General features: G+C 34.4%; 1 protein-coding gene across 1 annotated transcript in view; it reads right to left on the bottom strand.

The window, feature by feature from the left end:
* CDH13 (cadherin 13) overlaps window positions 1–21,738 on the bottom strand; it is a 489,121-nt gene that overhangs the window by 207,403 nt on the left and 259,980 nt on the right. Inside the window, exon 6 of the mRNA XM_082770306.1 lies at window positions 1,402–1,546. Coding sequence (XP_082626432.1) covers window positions 1,402–1,546 — 145 coding nt within the window. The remainder of the gene's footprint in view (window positions 1–1,401; window positions 1,547–21,738) is intronic.

Here is a 21,738-nt window from a genome sequence, read left to right as displayed (position 1 = left end):
ACAAATATTGGTATTCCTGACACACACAAAAAAAAAATGAGCTTATGAAGTTTGACAGGATGAATACCTGGGGGAAAGAGAGAGAGGATAACAAAAAAAGATGAAGTTGAGCAAAATTATTTAAACTTTGATTAACTGGTAAGACAATGATGATGTCAAATGTTACATGGACAAATATCAAGAAGAAGCAAGAGAAAATGGATTATGGAATTAAAGAATTCAGTGGTAGTTGGACTGAGGAACACACATACTGAATTAGAAGCAGAAATTTCAATAAAAGGAAAAAAAAAAAAAAAAAGCAGGAATTGTTGATGAGCAAAAACAGAACTGCCAATTAAAAAAAAAAAATCCTTAGCAGTGAAAAGAAGTTTTGTATATAGGCTGAGGAAAGAAAGAACATCCAGCAAATACCAAACAAATATTGTCCCATAGCCTGGAATTAAATCACAGCTAAATATTACACAACATATTGTCTGTGAAGCGTGCCTAGCACATACGAGGACTAAGCTTCTGCTTTGATGCAGAGAAATGAGACCACTGGAAGGGTTGCAGAAGCACACAGCTCATACATTAGAGGCTTAAACACTGCAGAGTTTGAGCTGTTTCACATCATTTTCTGTTGTTGAAATGCTGGATTTGGGAGCATTGAATTTAGTAGAACTACACCACCTGCATCAGTGGTCTAGGAATGTTTATTTAAGTAGGTATAACAAAAAGAAGCTGTAGTATGAATGAGAAAATAAAGTAGTGTTCCATACTATTGGATGATTTATGCTTAGAAATTTCAGAGAAAATTGATAGTAATGTATCCTAAGTTTATGATGAAACTAGTTACAACACAAGGAGAATGGAAGTAGAACAGTGTAAGGAAGTTTTTTTTGAATTCTTAGTAAGCAATCAATATCTGAAGTAAATCAAGAATGTGATAGAGAACTACAGTAGGAAAGAGAGAATGTTCCAAATGGCAGCCATAATTATAAAATATGAAGCATGTTCCTTGCTTGAATGAAGAAATAGTCTAAGTTGCCTTGTTGGTTTGTTGTGTACTTGTCACAACGAAAGTAAACTTTATATGAAACGTGATTTTTTTTTTTTGATCACAGCTACAGTTGATCAAACAATAGCAATTATATGCAGAAATGCTAAACTCACTAAAAAGTCAACATGATTTCTAGGAACTGCATAAATAATAAAGTATGAACAAAGTATAACACCTAGTTCTAGTCCTATCAACATACAATACAAGGAATTGAAAGGGAATATCTATCCCCATTCAGAGTAAGCAAAGCACGTCACCACATTAAGCTTCCATGACTATTAAATATTCACAAAATTGTATGTATTTGAATCCAGATTTCATTTCAGTATGCCTATACAGATATATGACTGGCATGGACTTACCGGTAGGGGATCCCTCCATGACGTGACCAACATAAGGTCCTTCTTTGAACATTGGTCTGTTATCATTCTGATCAATAACGGAAATATCTAGGCGGACTGGCCCATCAATGACTTTTCCACTTAAATCTGTGACCTCAACTTCCAGCTGTATAAAAAAAAAAAAAAAAAAAAAAAAAAAAAAAAAAAAAAAAAAAAAGGAGGGAAGTTGTTCATTATCACAGTGAACAAAGAGTAAGAAAAAAAGCTCCCATCAGTACTGTGGTAACAGACCTTGCCAGGGTTACCACTTCCAGCCCATTCACTTGGACTAGGGTCACAGTAGGTTTTAAATCTAAGCAAATGACAGATGTACATTCACATCAGGATATCTTTTCATAGATTGAAAATACCATATTCCCTGAAGAATGAAATGGGTAGAGTGTAAGGAAAAAAGACTCCCAAATTTGATACTAATCATGGGAAGATTTGCTTATAATTTGTTCCTTTACTTTTCTCAACCACATTTAAAGAGTACAAGTATGGAACTATCATAGTATAATTGACATATCTTCTAATGCGCTGTTAAGAACTTTCTTTTTCTTTTCTTTTTTTTTTTTTTTTTTTTTAAAGGCAAGAGTGCCTTAGTGCCTTGGACATTAAATACATTTTCTCAGTGATCATGGCATGAGGTATTATGTTAGATATTTTTGATAGTTCATTTTTTTTTTAATAAGGTATAAAAGGACAAAACATATGCAGTTTTATATAAACAGGTATATATGCACACACACCCCCTCACATCCTGGTGTACGAAAACATCTGCTGGGCAAAAAGCCACATTTTTTTTTTTTTACTTCCCAAAACCTGGAAAGCAAGATTAGATCATGCATATCTCAATCTTCTTTTGATGGAAAAAATCAGAATTAGTTACTAAAAACTTAGTCATTAGGGCAAACCATACTAAAACTTCTTATACATGATGACAAAAAGGGTCAGTTTAGATTGCAGCTGCATTCTATACTTGCAATTCTCTCTTCACCATGACATCGGTAAAAACAGTAATAAGTGTATCAGAGAGACAGTTATCATTTGCACCCACTCTACCCATCCCTAAACCCAACTCTTCAATGGAGTTAAGCCAGCCAGAAAATGGACTTGGGCACAGATGTTAACATCATTTTCTTCTGTTCCCCCCTCCCCCCCCCCCGAGAAAGTGGTAGTAGCAGGGGCTGAAGTCTCTGAGCACTTTGTTTATTCTGCTTATTTATTTCTGTTTATTTATTTATTATAAGACATTGCCACGTCTTATATCTCTAAGTTATTTATAAATTGGTGATAAGTCCTACCAGGAATTAGGTCAGAATTCTAATTCCTTATAACAATGGATGTTTATCATCACATCTATGTCGTTTGTTACACTTATGAATTCTACTTTCATAGCTAAACTTGCAGGATATAAGTAGGAGTATTCATGTTGTAAGCAAGATGTCTCATTGCACTATTTGTAAGTAGTGTCACAGTCCATTTTAGCATCTACTTACTTTGCTCATCCTCATTTCTCAAGTAATTTCTCTTGCAAGCCTTTCCAAATGTTATTTTTTTACTAGATAAAAATGATATTTTTTACTAGATTTGTTGGCTTAACAGCCAATAAATGCTCTGACATGAAGACAACTGACTCATGGCATCAGCACAGCTGAAGTGTTACAGGGGAACATGCCCCTTCACATTTGAGGCCTTGAAGAACATTGGACTCTGAAGCCAATGTAATAATTTTAGGATCGTGTATGATGTGAGGAGAACTAGAAAGGAAAAGGCAGTGTTATTTCTGAACTACATTAAAGCTAGATAAAACTTTAGATACAGTTATAAACTGCTGACAGAAAGATTTATCTAAGTAAATGTTGACTCATCAAAACTATGTTAATTGCTTTGGGGAATGAAAGAATAGAAATATTTCTCTGTGAAATTCCAGCAAATTCACTTTCAAATTCAAGATAACTTGCTCTTAATCTCTCTCTCAATATTAAGTAGATACATTGCTCACTGGACAGAACAAAGGCTTTCCTAGGTTTAAAATAACTACATCAGCTGCTTTCACAGAAATTGCAAGTGATCTAAAGCAAAGCTTGATCTAACATTTGTCTGTTTCCTTAACCTGTGGAAGTCTGTGGGAAGAGAATAGGAGACACAATAAATCTATCGCAGTTATTAATAAGTATCATTAAGTCCACTGGTTCTGAGTCCTCCTTGCCGAAACTATTCCAGTAACATGTCCACAGAAAGTGTTACATGTTGTCTGCTTCATTTTATTAAGATGACAGAAGACTTCATTTTTATTAGTCTCTGCACAGTGAATTGTAGGTCCTAACCATTCTGTAGAAAACATTAAAAGCCTGCAGCACCTAATCACAACCACCTGTCTTTACCTGGCTGATACACAAAAAAATGCTTGCCTAGATCTTGTCTTACACAAACCATACCCCCAAAACAAAACAAACAACAAAAGCACCAGGGAAAATATACTTTACCTTAAGAAAACAAAAAGCACATGCAATGGAAAGTAGTATTTAAGAAAAAGACAATACTGGCACAGAAAACATTACCTTAAACAGGCTGTAAATAAAACCAGTGGAAAATTAGATTGTGTCTAACTATCAGAAGAGTGAGATTTCAGTCTTTCAATAAAAAAACAAAAAACAAAAAAAAAAAAAAAAAACACTAGATAGGCTTTTCTGTTTTTAATATAAAACTTGACTGATGTATGACAGATACTGCACTCTTTCTTTTGATAGCAACAGACTGTAATTTAACATTCAGAAAGTATCTAAGTTCCTGCCTGATTACAACAACATAACTTGAAAGAAAAATGGTAAGCATAAATAGATTTGGGCAAACTGACAAAAAAAAAAAAAAAAAAAAAAAAAGCCTGCAGAGCTCTGTAGCTAGGTATTATGTGAAAACCTGATAAGACTGACTATGCTTCTCATGTTTCAACTTAAAAGTTGGGAAATTACATTCATAAGGATAAAGTTACATTCATCATAATCTAACCAACCATATTTTCAGGAATTCCAAAGGCTAAATCCCAATCTCATTTCTGACAAAAGAATACACACAAACTACAAAGGATAGTCAAGGGTTCATAAGAACCTCATGCTTCACAACAAAAATTGCCATGATAGTATATAAAGCAGACCTTGGCCATTGCTGTTAAGATAACTGAGAAACACTGATAAAATTAAGCACACCAATAAAACAAGAAGAAGCAATGTAACACTGAAAACTGCAGGCAGGAACAGATTTTAGCCTGTTTGTCCACTCAAACTCATAAGGATTTAATCGGAAGTTTAGTAAGCTTTTCTAAGCTGTTCAAACCTCTTTTAAGTATTCTCTTGTAATTTATATAGACTTGATTTCTTTCCACTACGGTAGTCAGCAATAACATTTACAGGAAAAGATTACCAATCTCAACCTTACCATTACTTCAAGCAGTTTCAAAGGTTTCTCTTCACAGGACGGTTGTTTCCATTCATTTATTGCTTTTGGTGAAATGATTCTGGATAGCCACATTCCTTCTTTGCATATAAATGTCTGTTTTTACTTTGCAGCCAGCCAGCCAATGGCCCACACCAAATTATATCATAAATTTAAAGCTTTTCATAAAGTAAACCTGGAATACCTTTTAGAGCTCAATTATCTTCAAAGTCTAATTCAGGTTCTTTAGTCATTAACTGCTTTCTAATTTTAATTTCCAATTTGTTGCTGATAAGAATGTTTCTTACAGATTTCTTCCAGTTGGCTCAACAGATGGTTTTGCTACGTGGTCCTTGCATCTGGCTTTACCCCCCAAAAAAATAAATTCAGTTGTTTGAGTATGCAAAACCAGCAGCTTTCCAGAATGGCACAGTCCACCCCAGGGCAAGGAGCACCCAAACAGCCGGGTGTCTCTGTGAGGAGAAGCCGTAGCTGCCTCACACTGTTTCCGGATGGTTCCAGATGGTTCCGGAAGGTTCCACGGTGGCCCCACCTCAGGGTGCAGCTGAGCCCCTTAGCAACAAAGGTAGCACCCCAGGGAGAGGGTAGTTAAGAAAGAGCAAAAAACACTGCCCAGGTGCTTTGGTTTTCTCTCAGCCAACCAATTTTTCATGTTGCTTCCCTCACCCATTGCATTAAGGAGGGGAACAGGGAGCACAGCTGGGTGGGCCTCTGGCTGCCAATGAGGGGCAGCCACCACAGCAGGAAAAGCAGGCCAGAAAATGGTGAGGTGGACAGAGGAAACGTGCCTCATACTGCACCTAAAAAATCTCACAGAAGTACTGTGTCATTACAAATACTACTGTACCACTGCCTGCCCAGGTCTCAATTATTATGAGGTATACATTTATAGAGACCACTCCTGGCTCTATTTGTTCCTCCCTTGGTTAGAATTACCATTGAGAATACCTGTTAGGGTAGTTTATCATCAGTTCCTAGGTGTGGATTGACAACAGGAAAAGCCTCATGGATTTAGGGACCTTTCATAAAAGCAATTTTCAGGAAAGAAAACAGAGTTGGCTTTCTCTGGGTCATAAAATGTAGCAAAGAAATTCTCTTTACACTGAGAAGTTGCATTCAAAATTTGTTGTAATTACCTAGAACAACTCAGAGAAGACAATAATTTAGACACATTACAATTAAATTTTCCTGCTATTAAGAATATGAATAAAATATTAGCTGATTATTATATGGCACAAAGGGAGACAAAGATATAAAACCCAACATGCAGTGTTTCTAATAGATATGGATAATTTTATCTCAAGCTACTTGATGACGGTATTAATTACCTCAGCAAGGTTGTGTGGATGATGGAAAAAAGATAGCAGTTATCTGTAAGGGAAGAGTTGGGTCTCACATTCAGAGCTAGATCCTGCATGTGAATTAGCCAGCCCTAGCATACCTGCCCTATTACACGAAGTGCTTAAGTTCCTCTCAGAAAATACAGATTTCATTGCAAAACTTCCATGTTTTTCAATATGACTCTCTATAAAGTCTTTAAAGAATTCCAGTAATGTAAATTTCACTAAAAAAAATAATTAAAACAGCAACTGAGTCTTCTGTGAATGCTCAATTTTTTTCTATGCAAACAATAGTAAATTGGGCAATGCCTAGACTGTACCTCATACAGTCTACAAATTGAAGAAAGCAATAGTGCCTGAATTTACAGTGGGAACAGATTCCAAATTCATATAATTTCATTCTATTGTTATTTTTTTTTTTAACTTCAGTTAACAAAAGAAGAATATAAATCAAAGCCAATATCCAAAAAATAAAATAATTTTTTTCTTTCAGAACAATTGTAGGAATTTTAGTATACAGTACATGATTTGAAAGGTTTTCACTTTAATGCATTCTCCAAAACTGTATGTTTAAAAGTAGATGATTTTATGGTAGCATGATTATCCAATTCTACTCAGCAAAATGTCTGAACCATTAAAGTCCAAAAAGAAGGGAAAGATAGTTTTGAAAATAAGTGGGCTCATATGAGTAGTAGATTCCTCAACACATCTTTAATTAATATTTCTTTATATCACACCATAAACTTCGCAATGATGTGTCAAACTGTAACAGTGGGTTCAGTTCAGTATTCCCCAGATTAGGTCATTGATCAACCTTAACAATGACCTTGCTAAAATAGAGCTTTCACTGACCTATCTTACACTTGAAATTACCCAACAGTTATTTCATAGTTTCCATTTTCTTAGCACAACTACCTCTTAACTGTGTGCATTAATTAAACAAAAATTCCAACAAAACTCAAATTCTGTCTCCCAAAAGAATGACAAAGGATGAATTCTTCATTAGGCAAGTGTCACTTTGTCTTCTTTGATCACATTAGATACAAGGCGTTGGAGACATATTTATAGAAGCTTTGTGAAAAGGAAGAGGAATTTAATATTATAAACAGCCAGAGACTTCTCCCACTTGTTTAAAATGTAGTGCTCTTAATATTTTTAATCATCATTCACATAAGGAGCACAACTGCAGAGTCACACTATTTCGGTTTGTGAACTGTAAAATAGCAAGTAATTCCAAACAAAGAAACAGGGAATAAATATTTTTTATTCTTTCTGAGATTTTACTTTTCTAAATTTCCTGGAACTTGAACCTCATTAAGAAAAACAAAACTACAGGAACAATATGTACATGTATTTACTTACTTTACTAGACTTGTAAGAAAGTGTGGGTTAGTTTATTTACTCACACCTGTGCAGAGCTCTTCACTGGGGAAGTAAGAGCAAAACAAACTGGAATGACTGGTCTAATCCTTCATAACAAGACCATAGAACAACAGAAGGAAAGGGTAAAGCAAGGATGTTTCATGAAATTGTGCTGTATATATGTTGGAAGTTTGATGTCATTTGATAGCAAAACTTTTTTTTGCAGGAAGTGCAGGTGTGTCCAGAGAAGCCTCGAGCAAAGTTACCCCAAAAAATAAACTAATAATAATAATGAACAGAGGTGAGAAAATACAACAAACTGCATTTTCAAAGTTCATACAGCTGTTACTAATAACAACCTTTAACTTTTCAAATCTGAGTTGTACTTGAACTTGTCCATAGAGGGGTTTACCTATATGTGGCTATAAGTAACAGTGAGATTTCCACGTCATTTCAAATGTTTTTCTTGAAGCAAAACCAGCCCAAGTCAAAAAAGTTTCATTAATTAAATAACTTACTGTCTATTTTCTACATTTACTCATAGCATATATTTGTAATGTGAATATCTTACTGTCTATTCTTCCCTAGAAATTGGAAGCAAAATGACATTGCTTTTTCCACTTTCTGTTCAGTAAAGGCTGACCTCCAAAAGCACATTGTATGTGAACCTCCCTTTTCCTTAAGATAGCATCAGAAATCCTCCATCTCTCTGAAACAGCTGGCATTGAGCAGCTCAGATCTTCCTTAGTGCCAGTTTGAAAACAAATCTAGTGACAATGGGACTTGGAGTTTTCCAGGTTCTTTATTCCATACTGGCAGTACCACTGCCTGTCTTCTAGCACCAATACTCTTGTTTTGCAGTTCACTTTACAGAATATGCCTAGAAGATGCCATCAGTGAAAAACACTCATTGCTGCAAAATGAAGCTAAAATGCTATATATACATTTTAGTGGTTTTTTTTTTTGTTGTTTTTTTTTTTTTTGTTTTGTTTTTAATATAGTAAATTCTTTCATAGCACTAAACTAAGCAATGAATTCACTATCTAATTGAATGTATATACTGTTATGCTATTAGTGTCACAGTAAATGTATTTTTTTCCCACAGCTGTGTCTCTCTAAATCACAATATTGCTAGAAAGGTGCTATTTTCTTGTAGAACTTAAGTCCTAATTTTTTTTCTCTTCTGTCAGCATGAAAAGGTCCCTTTCCTGTGAACAAGATCACAAAACAGGAAAACAGAAAATAAAATAATATATATATATATATATATATATATACACAGATGACGATAGCATAAACCTTAGAGAAAAGAATACATTAAGTATTTATAGAAAATAGATACTTAAGCTATTAAGTATCTAAAGTATCTATTAGTAGATACTTAATACTAGAGAAAGCTTATATCAAAATGAACTCTCTTTTCTACAGGGCAACACTAAATCCAATTTCAAATTTTATAAAATTTGCAGCTCATTAAAAATAATAATAATGTTGTAGAAATTTTCTTGCATGTTAATGAAGAAAAAGAAAATGAAATGGATAACAATCTGATATCTTTACCACCTATTCCTCAGGGTAGTTTATAAACACTAAAAGCAAAACTGATCATCAAGAAGTAGATGCTATTTTCAATTATTTGCATCAGCCCGGAGCAGACAAATTGTGAGTTCTTGTAACTTAAACTTTAAGATTTCATATTTTTAAGGTTTAAATATTTGTAAGAAGCAATTATTTGCACATGCCAGATTCCTTCTTATGTTCATGGAATATTTAGTTTTATGTACAAGATCAAACACTAGTAACCAGCAATTTTCAAAGCTTTCGTCCATTTTATGCCCTAGATTCACCCCTCATAAAATCCAATCACTCTGATGAACGTCACTGTCTAGGGACACTACAATCCCAACAGTTGAATTGCATAGGGGAAAACTGGGTTTTACTGGTTAGCTATGCAAAAGTCACAGTGAACAAAGGAATTGGAAGCAGAGAAAGGAAGATACTGATACTATCACAAAATTCTCTACTTTGTTGTGGAAAGCCTGACCTCAAAATCACTGTCACCATTTTACAAGTGAATGGAAATGAGGTATTAGGTGCTTAAATTGGTCATAACTATCCTGATTAGTTATGATATAACTGATGGGACCAACTGACGCAATATAACAGAGCATTTCAAAGGAAAATCAATTATATGTATAATATAGGCAAAAGATGGGAGAGGAAACAGATGAAATGATTTCATGAAAACCATACACCAGGCAAAATTTAAATCAAGCTTGCTTCCAGGTTTTTTGATCTCCAAATACAAGACTGATAGTGAAATTCTATCTCTTGCTGAGCAAGTGATGTAAAATTAGATTTACAAAGGTTATTAAGCTACCAACATGTGCACAGTGTGATTTTCAAAGTGCATTACAAGACTGGGTAATATATCCTATTAAAATCAAAACACCTTTGAAAGAGCTTTGAAAACCTAATTGTCCTCTCAGTGTCTCATTTTTCCCCCATTAAGCACTTTTCTACAGCTGTATAGACACAAAACAACTGAAAATACTTTTGTGTCCTCACAACAGAAAGCTGCTGCACATTTTTAAGGGACTCTCATACACCTACAAAAATAGAATTAAAATTACTTCTGAAACATACTTCCTGTTAAATATTGTCTGGGAGTTATGAAATTAGAACGTCTACTCCAAAAATAACCTCAGTGAGCAAATGAGAAGGACATGCCTCGAATCTGTGGAGCAATACAGCTCTTCAAACAAAGGCATGTGCACTTCACACAGAGCAAAAGTATTATGGATGATTACATAAAAACTAATTAAAATCTTCCCATATCACAAGAGAACACATGTTGAGCCACTTGAAAATGGGGGGGAGGAGGGAGGAAGGGGAGGAAGTAGAGGGGGATATCAGGATTCACAAAGCAATCAAGTCTAATCACCACAAAAACAAACAAACAAACAAAAACGCAGTAAAGAAAATCAAAAAAGAAAACAACAACAAAAAAAAGGAAGTAGTACTGAAAAAAAGGATTAAAACAAACTGCCAGAATTTTTAGGCTCTATGCTGTACCACAAAAGCAAAAAATACACATATGTAAGAAAAGATGAAAAATGGCTTTGCACTTTTAAATAGCTCCTAGCAGTATTCCAGCACTGTTCTTACTGCTTGAAAATCACTCTAAGCAGCATGTAAGAAGTGGCAAGAGTGTAATGAATTTCATCTCTCAGAAGGATTCAAGAAGCAACAGGGTCAGAGAGAGTCCATAACTAATCAGACCAACAACAAAAAGCCAAGATCTAAAAAACTGGGGTGACAAGAAAAGTGACTTATTTAGTCATAAGAAATAAAGGCCAGTGTAAATGTCAGGTATATATCACACACATATTTTACTTTGTTATTATTGCTTAAAATATCTGTTCCTACAAATAGGTAAGAAAAGGTCTTAGAAGTCAAGGATCACTCAACTTCTACCCACCTAATGTACGTGTAACTAGGTTTATCTATCTCAAAGCAACAAACCAGGCTTACAAGAGCACCTGTAGGAACTGTACTCGAGGGCACCCAGCATGCTGCTGCCTTGCTGCCCAGCTTCCTGGCTCTGTCAGTGTTCCTGGGATGATGTCTCATCTTCACACTGTCAGTTTTGTCAAGTGATAAACTGCAGCCAGGAGTCCTTAAAAGCCCTAAGAAGGGAGTAAGTGTGCTTGGCCTCTAAGTGTCACCGAAGAGAAAAAACTTGGTAAGTTGGAAACAATATTTTCCCAGTGAACCGTTTTTTTTCCCTTCTGAGAAATTTGCTTATTCTGCAAATAAAATTGCTCCTCTCTTCAAAATTTAAAACAGTATCAGCATATCTTATACTGTAGTTGCCACACCTTTGCAAGATGGAATTATGTTGTCTTTTTAAATTTCACCTTAAAGGTTAGTCTGTAGAAATCAGATCAAGAGAACTAGATGAAATTTCTTTGTATCTATATCTATAGATGACTGTACTGAAAAGTGTAAGAGTCATACATTATGAAACCCTTTCAAACTGCATATCAAAAACAAACAAACAAACAAAAACCTTCACAGAGAGTCTTTGCTGAGAAATGTTGTGTTATGAGGCAAAACATCTGCCACTCCCTTTTGCAGCACCCTGACTGCCATCATAAGGAACTCTTAAGCACGCTGTGTCTGCACATATACAGTCAGTTTCGGTATGGTTTTTATTATTATTTTTTACTCCACTGCTAAATCTCATTCAACTTGTCTGTCAGTCTCTGGCAGCCTCTCGTCTACTCAATGCAACTGCACTAGCAACCAGAGCCTGCCTGTTTAACCACAGAGGTGAACAAACTTCCACCGAGCACAGATCTCTTCCCTCACCACGTTCTTTCCTGGTAAACGTTGTATGCTTTGCTGACTCTTTCTGCTAAGCTGAAGATAATATATTTCAGTGCTGATGATAGAAGCTTTGGGTGTTGGAAATGCCATCTACATGATTCGCTATCTACTCTATGTTTGGTTACATAAATCATGTAAAAGCAAATATATTGAAATTCCTCCAAATCATCATAAGAGATTGTATGCTCTGTTACATTAGGAATGCTGAATTTTGACATCTGATTGGTTAAATATATCATAGGAATATTCACAGTGAGCACTCCTTTCATTTCCCTCCTGTATTCTTTGCCTGGCCTTAGCAGTTACAATGATATACAAGCACTGAAGTTAACAAAGCACTGTTTATCTTTTCCTGTTATTCTGAACTAAATGAGTTTTTGCTGATTTTGTCTACAGTCAGCTTTATTGAATTTCACATAATGCCAGGTTGTTTTTTCCAAGAGGATGTCTATGGCAGATACTTTTATAATTCAGACAGTTGATCTTCCTGGTAATATCTAAATGGATTAGCACATCCCAGATGACAAATATTTAGCAGCTTCTCTGTTTCAAGTAAAACAGCATAGCTGTTTCTTCTACTTTGCCAAAGATGGCAAGGTATGTATTTCATATAAAGAAGAAAGGAAATACCTGAATGGTTTCCACATGTTATTTTAGTAGAGATGTTGGCAGATACATACATAATAAAAGATATGCCAAGGGCAGCCTGATCTGAAATAAAATGTTGTTTCTAATTACCTGTTTTCTCTCTCTAAACCTAATCTTTGTAACTTAACATGTTGGACCATCTTTCTACATTAATTGTCAATAAGAAAGATTTAGTCAATGAGCCTCAGATTAGCTAAATTAACACAGTAATGGTCCCTTTCAGCAGTCAAACAGTTCTAATGTAGTTCCCAAATGATCAACAAGGGTCTGTTATACAGTGACACATCAAAAGACAGAATTTATTTCATGTACATCTATTTTTATTGCTTACATTTAGCCCAGGAACTCCATGCAATGCTTCACTGATCTTCAGCTCTGATGACAGCATCATCTGGTAAAACTATTAATCTTAAAGAAAAAATCACAAGTACCAGTGCAACTTCCTGGATTTTGTTGTTGTTGTTGTTTATTATTATTATTTTATTTTTTTTTGTGTGTGTATTTGGCTTTAGATATCTCAGTTAGCTGAGATACCCAACTCAACTCTGAACATTGGGTATGTTAATAAAGGCATCCTGTTAGTAAACTATCTGCTCTATCAGCACTGTCCCTTACTTCTGAGCTTTCACTTCATATTTTATAACATCAGGTAAAATATCATGCGGAACAGCAAATCCTCTGTTAGTACTACATCTTCATAAAGATAAATCTCAAAATAAATCTAAAGACCTCTAACCTATTGCCCTTCACTACGTTTCAGTACTTTCTCTGTGCTATACTTCTCTGCCTATTCTGGTTTTGGATTTAAATGAGACCTCCCTTTTTCTCTCCCTCGTGCTTTTCCTAAATTACAAATTATGACAACAGCGTGTTGAGATTTTCCAAATTCCAATACTCATAATGTATTTTTATTTATTTATTTATTTATTAAAGTATAAGAATGAAACACTAAAACATTTTTTTCAAGGAAAATGATTATGTTGCAGATTGCATTTTTTACACTGCTTGATGCAACTGAAAAAGACATATGCATAGTACAAGAACACTTACATATTGACAAAAGGAGAATTGGAGAGTTGATGTTATTGCAACAAAAACAAAGCCCGGATATAGTCAGTCACAAAAATTATGAAATGCCTTTTGCACCAAAATTGCAAATGCAAAAGGCGTTTTTGAACTATCACAATCAGCAAGACTTTTTTTTTCTTGTACCCTCAAAATAAATGATCATAAAAGGAATAAGCATACAGAACTCATTACAGAAACCTGTTGCAGTGAAGTTTGCTTCTCCTATTGCAATGCTGTAACTGAAATAAGAAAAGTAACCAGTGTAGATACTCAATTAACAGAACACCAGGAGTGAATTACAGTTATAGCAAAAATAAAATAATGCCCTATTACGTACTAATAACAATCAAATAAAGGCAACTGTAATTTCCAAGAAACAAGTTTACCACAATAGAACTGGAAAATTGAATGCACAGTAGAAATATTCCATCGTTCTGACCTGTTTAAATCTACTGAGGTACACCATTTTTTGCAAGACTTAGATGACCTAGAACAGGAAGCCCTTGTACAGACCCACTGAATTTTATGCTCCAAAGTAATATTATGAGTTCTTGCATATTTCAACCTTCCTTTATATAGTGCCAAAGTGTCATTGCACTCACAAAGTGGTGAGCATTCATTCTGTGGCTATTTTACTCCATTTACTCCCCTTGAGCCTAGCTGCATCGATTCAGAGACTGTACAGCACAGTACAGATCTTTTCTAAAAATAACAGGCCTGTCTATGTTAAAATCTTGAAAAAGATGTGTATATTAATTTGTATGTTAAAACTTGAAAAAAAAAAGATATGTCAACAATACAATATGATTTTCACAAAACATATTTATTATGTCTATAAGTATTCTACATATATCTATTTAATGATAGCTTAGAAGTGTCACCATTGTTACTAATGTCATGGCAGATAGCCTCAGTGAGTATAATAATTTCTTATTGTACAAGTTCCTGTCTAAAAGCAGAAAAATAAGGTTGTACCTAGTATTCTTCCCCATAATCTGACATAATCTGTGACTAAATCTAATCTTGTCTCTATTCCACCTTGTCTCTATTCCATTGTTACTATAACCTTCTAGTTTTTAAGTTAATGCATGCAACACACAACTATAGGACTTGATTGTAGAAAACAAACAAACAACAAACAATTAGTTACAAAAATCATAAAGGTTCTTCATTCAGCTTTCCCACACCACCAAGAAGTGTTCTCCTTTGACTTGGCAAAGTCACTTTTTGTCAATATATTGCTGGTTGAAATATAAGATAATTTCTTTTATTTAGAGTAGCTTATTTATAAATCCGTCACTATTAAGTAAGTTGCTAGCTCAATATAAAACACATACAGAACCTCTGTCCAATCAATACCAAAAGTTTGATTTTTGAGCTCCAATCAGCAGCAATCCATCAGCGATACGGACTCTATTGAAGATTGTAAAACTATTCTGTTTGCAACTGAAGTGTCTTGAAGAACCGAAGGTTTGTCATTATGACACAAAATAAATATAGCATCTGGATAAACAATGTGACTAAAACTGTACAGCAACCATATCTATAAGGAGTACGATATATTAAGAAACATGGAACAAACAATAGATCACTTTTTCTTGCCATATAAAAAGGTGTTCAGTAAACACAGATAATGAAGACATTAATGAAAAAAATGTTGAAAGAATTGATGTCACAGAAATGAGTTTATGTTTTGGAAGAAACCCAATGGAAATGCAGAATCAACCTGCAAAAACAACTTAAAATTTTTTGATCTACCTAGGAAAGCAGTACGATCTCCAAATATTTTCTCAAATGTAAAGTAGGCCAAGAATAATTATTTTAGAAGATCTCTGTTCCACTTTATGTCAAAGAAGGGAATGAAAATACAATAAAACATCCTAGCAAGGTGGTTGATGCCTCAAACCTGTCAGTGTTCAGGAGGCATTTGGACAATGCCTTTAATAAAATGGTTTAACTTTTGATTAGTCCTGAACTGATCAGAGAGCTGGACTCAATGGTCTTTATAGGTCCCTTCTAACTGAACTATTCTATTCTATAATAAATTCTCCAGTAGGTTGTTAATTTTTCTCTATGTTCAGTATTTTACAAATTCGGTTGTGTCTCACAATCTTTCAAATTCAAAAACAAGGCTGTAGGATCACATAACTGTTCATTAGGTGGCACTATATATTCTTCTACAAATACCTTATGTAACATTAAATGGACACAGCTGAGAGAGAGATGAGTGGACTGAATTTAGTCATCTGCCGTAATTTTACTACACATACTGCTTAAAAAGAATTACCCCTTATGAGAAGAAAAATGAGCTTCACACTAATGAATTCAAAGTGTAAACTTTAACCACAGCAAACATGCCTGACAGAAATGTATTTTAAGTAATCAGACCCTCATTTCTCCCTCTAAAAGGTCAAATAAATAAGCATGTCTGTATAAATAAGCATGTCTGTAGATTGCATCTTCAGGAAGGAACCAAATTTGTACAAGACCAAGATTCTCTTGCAGGGGAAAAAAAAAAAAAAAAAAAAAGAGAAGGATGCCCGTCTGTTTAGTAGAATGCTGGAGAAATTCTTATAAAAATGCATACTACTAAACACAATATTCATACCTCATCAAACCCTGACATGTTCTGGAATATGTTAGTGCCAGACTGTGTCACTTCAACTGAGTTTGACAGCAGGTAAATTACATTGTGCAAGAGTTTAACTAAAATGAAGTTGCTTACCAAAACTATCTTGATCTAGATAGGATATTCAATGTTAGAAAAATATCCTATTATTAATGAAATAACAGAAAGAAAACTGACATTAAGTTTATTTTTCTGCTTTATGTTCTGCTTTAACTAGCAGAAGGTCATAGAAAGCAGAAACGAATAAATTTGTGGAAACTTTTTTTTTTTTTTTTTAACCTTTTCCTCTTCTCTCTTTTCGGAACCACATTTATCATTTAAAATTATCCATCAAAAACTGTAATTGAATGCCTTTCAGCCCTTAGATTTTGAATACAGCTTTGAATAGCTGTGCTGACTGATCACTTCAATCACATGGCATTTCTGGTACGCTCTGACTTGACCTTCCCAATAAACATTTAAAGAACTGGAATAAGTCATTTCCAGATCAAAGCTTCATGAAAGCATATGGTAGTATGACTATCCTATCCAATAGCATGACTATTATTTTCATCTATAAATATTCATATGAATACCAAGTTTCTTAAACTCAGATTACTAGAAAACAGCTGCATGAGTAACCACTGCTATTATCACAGCAAACCTAGTGTTTGCTATACAAATACATGTTTGACCTTCCATATAGCTAATTTGGGTCATTTTGGATTATAATTATTTGGATAATATCCATATAATATTTAGTAATAGATGCATTTAGGTAAATTAACAGACAATCCAGTAAGTTAGAAATAGGCTCACATTGAAATATATCATGCAAAAACCTATTTCCAGTTGCCAACAGCTGAGAAGACCTCCTTCTGCCCCCCCAAATTTCTTTTATAGGTGATTATGTTGCTGGAAATGTTTTAAAACTGCTAGCCACTTTAAAAATACATATATAAATATATAATAGACGAAAGTAATAAAAGCAGCAAGTTCTTAACTATAATGCTATTATTGTAAGTCCTTTTATAGTTAATTACTTTTTCAATAGTTTTTATTTTTAGTCACTTACTGGTTTTGTCATTGATGTTGATTCAACATAAACCAACTCTGTCACACTTCAGTATTTTCTGAAGAATGCAAACTATCTATGCTTCTGTGATCTTGTTGCTGTAGCTTTGTATCCTGATCACAAGTAGTAAGATTAGTGAATAATATGACACTTGGTCAGCCTGCAGGTATGCAGCCAGAAAGGAACAGTATTTTTAAAATCCTCCCACAGAAAGGAAATTAATACCAGTGTTCTTTTTATGTTGTTGTTGTGGTGTGTTTTTTGTTGTTGTTGTTTTTGTCACACAGGAGACATTGCTATTTTTTTCTTGTCATAATGAAACCTTCATTTGTATAAGTTAGTATGTTAGTATCTAGAGATCAAGAAGCCTAATAAAAGCTGTATCATAATCAAAGAATGACAAGAGTGTGGGGATTTTCCATTTACCAAGGTGATGAAGAATACAATAGCCTAAGAAAAAATTCTCTAATTTTCATTCAATTTTCACATCACACATTCTGTGACTTAAGAATTTTTAGTTTCCCTTACCAGGCCAGGTTTCTGCACACACCTGTTCCCTTCAAGTAAATCTGTATACAATTATCAGCAACATTTTGTAGACTTATTTCTTGTTCCTTCTACCAACAACCACAAAAGCTCATTTACCTTATGCAGAATGTAATTAGTTGGTATCGTATTTATTTGACAGCTTTCTCATTTTCTCAGTTCTATGTAATTTGACAGGGACCATTACAGATCCGTAACTAGTCTTTCAGAATGACTTTCACAAGGTTAGCTCACTTATTAATTGACCCTTGGTAATGGTAATTTAAGAAGCATATTAATCTCATCTGTCAGTTCTACCACATACTAGATGTATAAAATAATTTGTCTTTTGCAAGGAGCCTTGCAACAGAAATGAAGTGTCTAAATTTTTAATTAATATGCATTTTCTTTCAACAAATGAGATTGGAGTGAAAGGAGACTTCTTTTCAGTGGTTTTCTTTATTCTGCTTTAAAGCTCCTGCATTTTCTTATTATGAAGATAAACACTATTTCACCAGTCAACAAAGCCTATGATCTAAATAATCTTCTACAAAGGACATTCTGTTATTCTCAACACAGATCCCCGAGACTTAAAAATGTGTGAACAAAGCATTCACCACTTCAACAGCAGTGTTACTTATTACTGCATATACTGATTAAAGGTTTCTTGTACTTAAGGAGATTTAATTCACTAAGAATATTAAACAAAAGATTACTATTTAGAAATTGAAAAACTTCAACCAGTATCAGATCCTTGAAGTTGTAATCTTTTTAAATCTGTTTTTCTAATGCATCATATGTTGAGCAGAGCCTACAGTTTAGCTCTAAGAAAGGGTTATATAAAATTGTTAATCCAAAGTACTAGTAGGGGCTATGGGTAAGTTCTCCTTTATTTCATTCATTTAGTAAATAATGGGAACACCTAACAGCAAGGGGAAGGGAGGGAAGTACTGTGAAAAAAAAAAAAAAAAACAAAAAAGAAAAAAAAAAAAAAAACACAACACCTGTGCCCTTAGCAGGTGACTATCTGCACTTTGTAATACACGGTTGTAATACACAGATGAAGTGCAGTTCTCCACACTTCAAAAAGGCACAATGCGCACAATTCTCATTAAGGTTAGCACAGGTTTGAAGTGGAACAGTAATCCTATAGTCTTCCTTTAAAAACAGAGAAGTCAAGGAAGTACAAGGTAAAAGGTGAGGTCTTCCTCCACCCTGTTTCTATGTCTGCTTTTGAGACCAAAGAATGAAGAGACTTTCTGAAGGATAACTTCACAAAGAGGAGACCCTTATGCTGTAAATCCAGGAAGGCTGTACCAAGAAGGCAGGTCAAGCCAATATTTGTGCACCACCTTACAATCTTTTACAGAGACTGCTATGTTTTGCTTCATACTCACAGTAGATTGCTACCATTACCACATAACAGCAATGCAAAATCCTCTCTGCTCTACAGGATATAAAACTATTACTAATACCAGAGACTCTACTATATAGACACCTTGCAAAATTAAACACAGAGGACAGGCCATAGCTATCAGCATGTTCCACAGCATACTCAAGGAGGGCCTTCAGGAAGTAGGAAAATCAGGAGGTTGCTGAATGTGGCTAATTGCCCCAGGTGATTGCATTCAAGTCCTGTGGCTGGGGGTGATGGACTCAACACCATGAAAATCCACCTCACTGGTGCTTGTGTTTTCTAGGGTAGGAATGGGAAGCAAATGTAGATGACACAATTTCCCACAAGACTCCACATGTGACTTACTCCCCACTAATGAAGACTATCTATTATTTAGATTAATTCAGCTTCACAGTGGAGAAACAGATGTAAGACCAAACTGTTACCAAACATGTTGATAAATGTTACCATGCTTAAACTCCAATTGGTTCCACATGAATTCAGATCAGGACAGCAATTTCTCAAGAAGCAATCACTTGTATGTTTAGAAAATGAAATAAATATTTCATATAAATACTTGATAAAAGATATAAGCAATAATACTATGAAATGTTTTAGTGAAGCTTATCCCACTGGAATATTCAAGCTATTAACAATTTTGATTATTAAAATCTAGAGGCTACTAGGCCAAAACCACAGCTCTGTCTTTACCACAGCTCTGTCTTTACAGAATTTTACAAGTATGCGATTATCTCTTTCCTCACAGACATCATGCTGGATTTTGTTGGCATGTATTTCAGGCACTTAAAAAAAAATGCTAACCATCTTATTTATTGGCTATATCGTCACAATGTCTCCCCCACTGTTATAGTCTATTGAATAAATACGTATTCAAGCAATATTTAGAAAAAAACAAATTACGCACTTGACAGTATACAGTGTCTCCTTCAGAATCATTAGTGTCGATCATATGAGTACAATTTTAAGTGCTATTGAAATGCTTGCTACTTAAACAATTGATCATCATATGGAACCAATCCAATCCTAATACAGCCATAAGTATATACAGTACCAGCAACTCATCTCCTACATTAGCATCTGTATTTTTAACAATATAGTAAGAATGTACTAGAAAACCAATGCCTATTTATTCACTCATAATTAACACAAGCAACTCAATAAGTTTTTAATTTTTTAAACTTTGGAAACTATGATTTTTGATGAAGACAACAGTTTTTAGTGTACACAAAGAATGCTCCTTCAGGAAAGGATATGGACCCTGTATGCAGATGACAGAAGTCAGGAAAATCAAACCAGACTGTCAAATTGTTAATAAAAGTATCTTATCTTGCTGCCTGTGATTCCTAGAATTCAGCGACATCAGCTGAACTGCATTGACTTTTGCCAGCTGAACATTTGCATCTCATTTGAAGATCTGAGTCTAAAATGTTTCTGAAGACTTGTTAATGTCACAGAACTTGTTACAGAGAGAGCATGCTTTCCACTCTGTGGCATTGTATGCTCCTACCAGCTTATAATACAGCAGCAAAGATTAGAGATGACCTCGACCATGTATTACACTTCTCCACTGTTATTACAAGATTGGCAAAGTACACTGTAATCAGTAACACTTCTGCTGCTGAAAGAGTTATTGACAGCTGGAGTATCCTGCTTGTTACCATTTTTGACAGTAAGTGGAGAAACTAACCAAATCATCAAACCAAACACATTCTTAACACTTTCCTTTATAACTTCTAAATCCCTAACATCCATATTGTATCTTCAACTAAGTTACTCTAGATTGGTATCTGTAATAAAGAAAAGAAAAATGAATAAAAAAAAAGGAAGGAAGGACTCCTAGATTTTCAGTGAAATCCCTTTCATACATTGAAAGGTTTCTGTGAGTAACAAAAACATACTTTGCTGTTTGTTCATTTTTTATCTTCCATAGTGGTTATTGTTGTTATTTTCTGATGATTACTCATCTTTTATATTTGACAGGAAACCCATGTGCCCAAACAACTTACTTCACTTCATATTAGAGAGAGTAATGCAAACAGAGTACAAAAAGACAAACAATAAAAGTACTCACACACACACACACCCTGCTGATTAAGTGTTTAATTTCTGATTGAACAAAGTAGGAACATTTCAGTACAGGAGGCAAAATCTCTTGAAAAAAGGCTGCTTCTGCAACTCAGAAAACAAGAACATCCTATATGCTTCCTACAAAAGGTTGACATGCTATAGGGATATCCATCATCTTAATGGTTCTCACAAAATAGTAAAAAAAAAAAAAAAAGAACACCTTTATACTTACGTTTTGCAGACCTAAGGGGATTGCATTGCACTTTATGAAAACCTTCATTAATATGAAAGGAATCCATAGTTGCAAACTTGTACACATCTTCACTAGAATAAATAATTATTCTCAATAGTATGACAC

This window comes from Aythya marila, assembly GCF_965140915.1.
Source record: "Aythya marila genome assembly, chromosome: 12".
Classification (NCBI taxonomy): domain Eukaryota; kingdom Metazoa; phylum Chordata; class Aves; order Anseriformes; family Anatidae; genus Aythya; species Aythya marila.
This window is presented reverse-complemented; position numbering and strand designations above follow the sequence as displayed.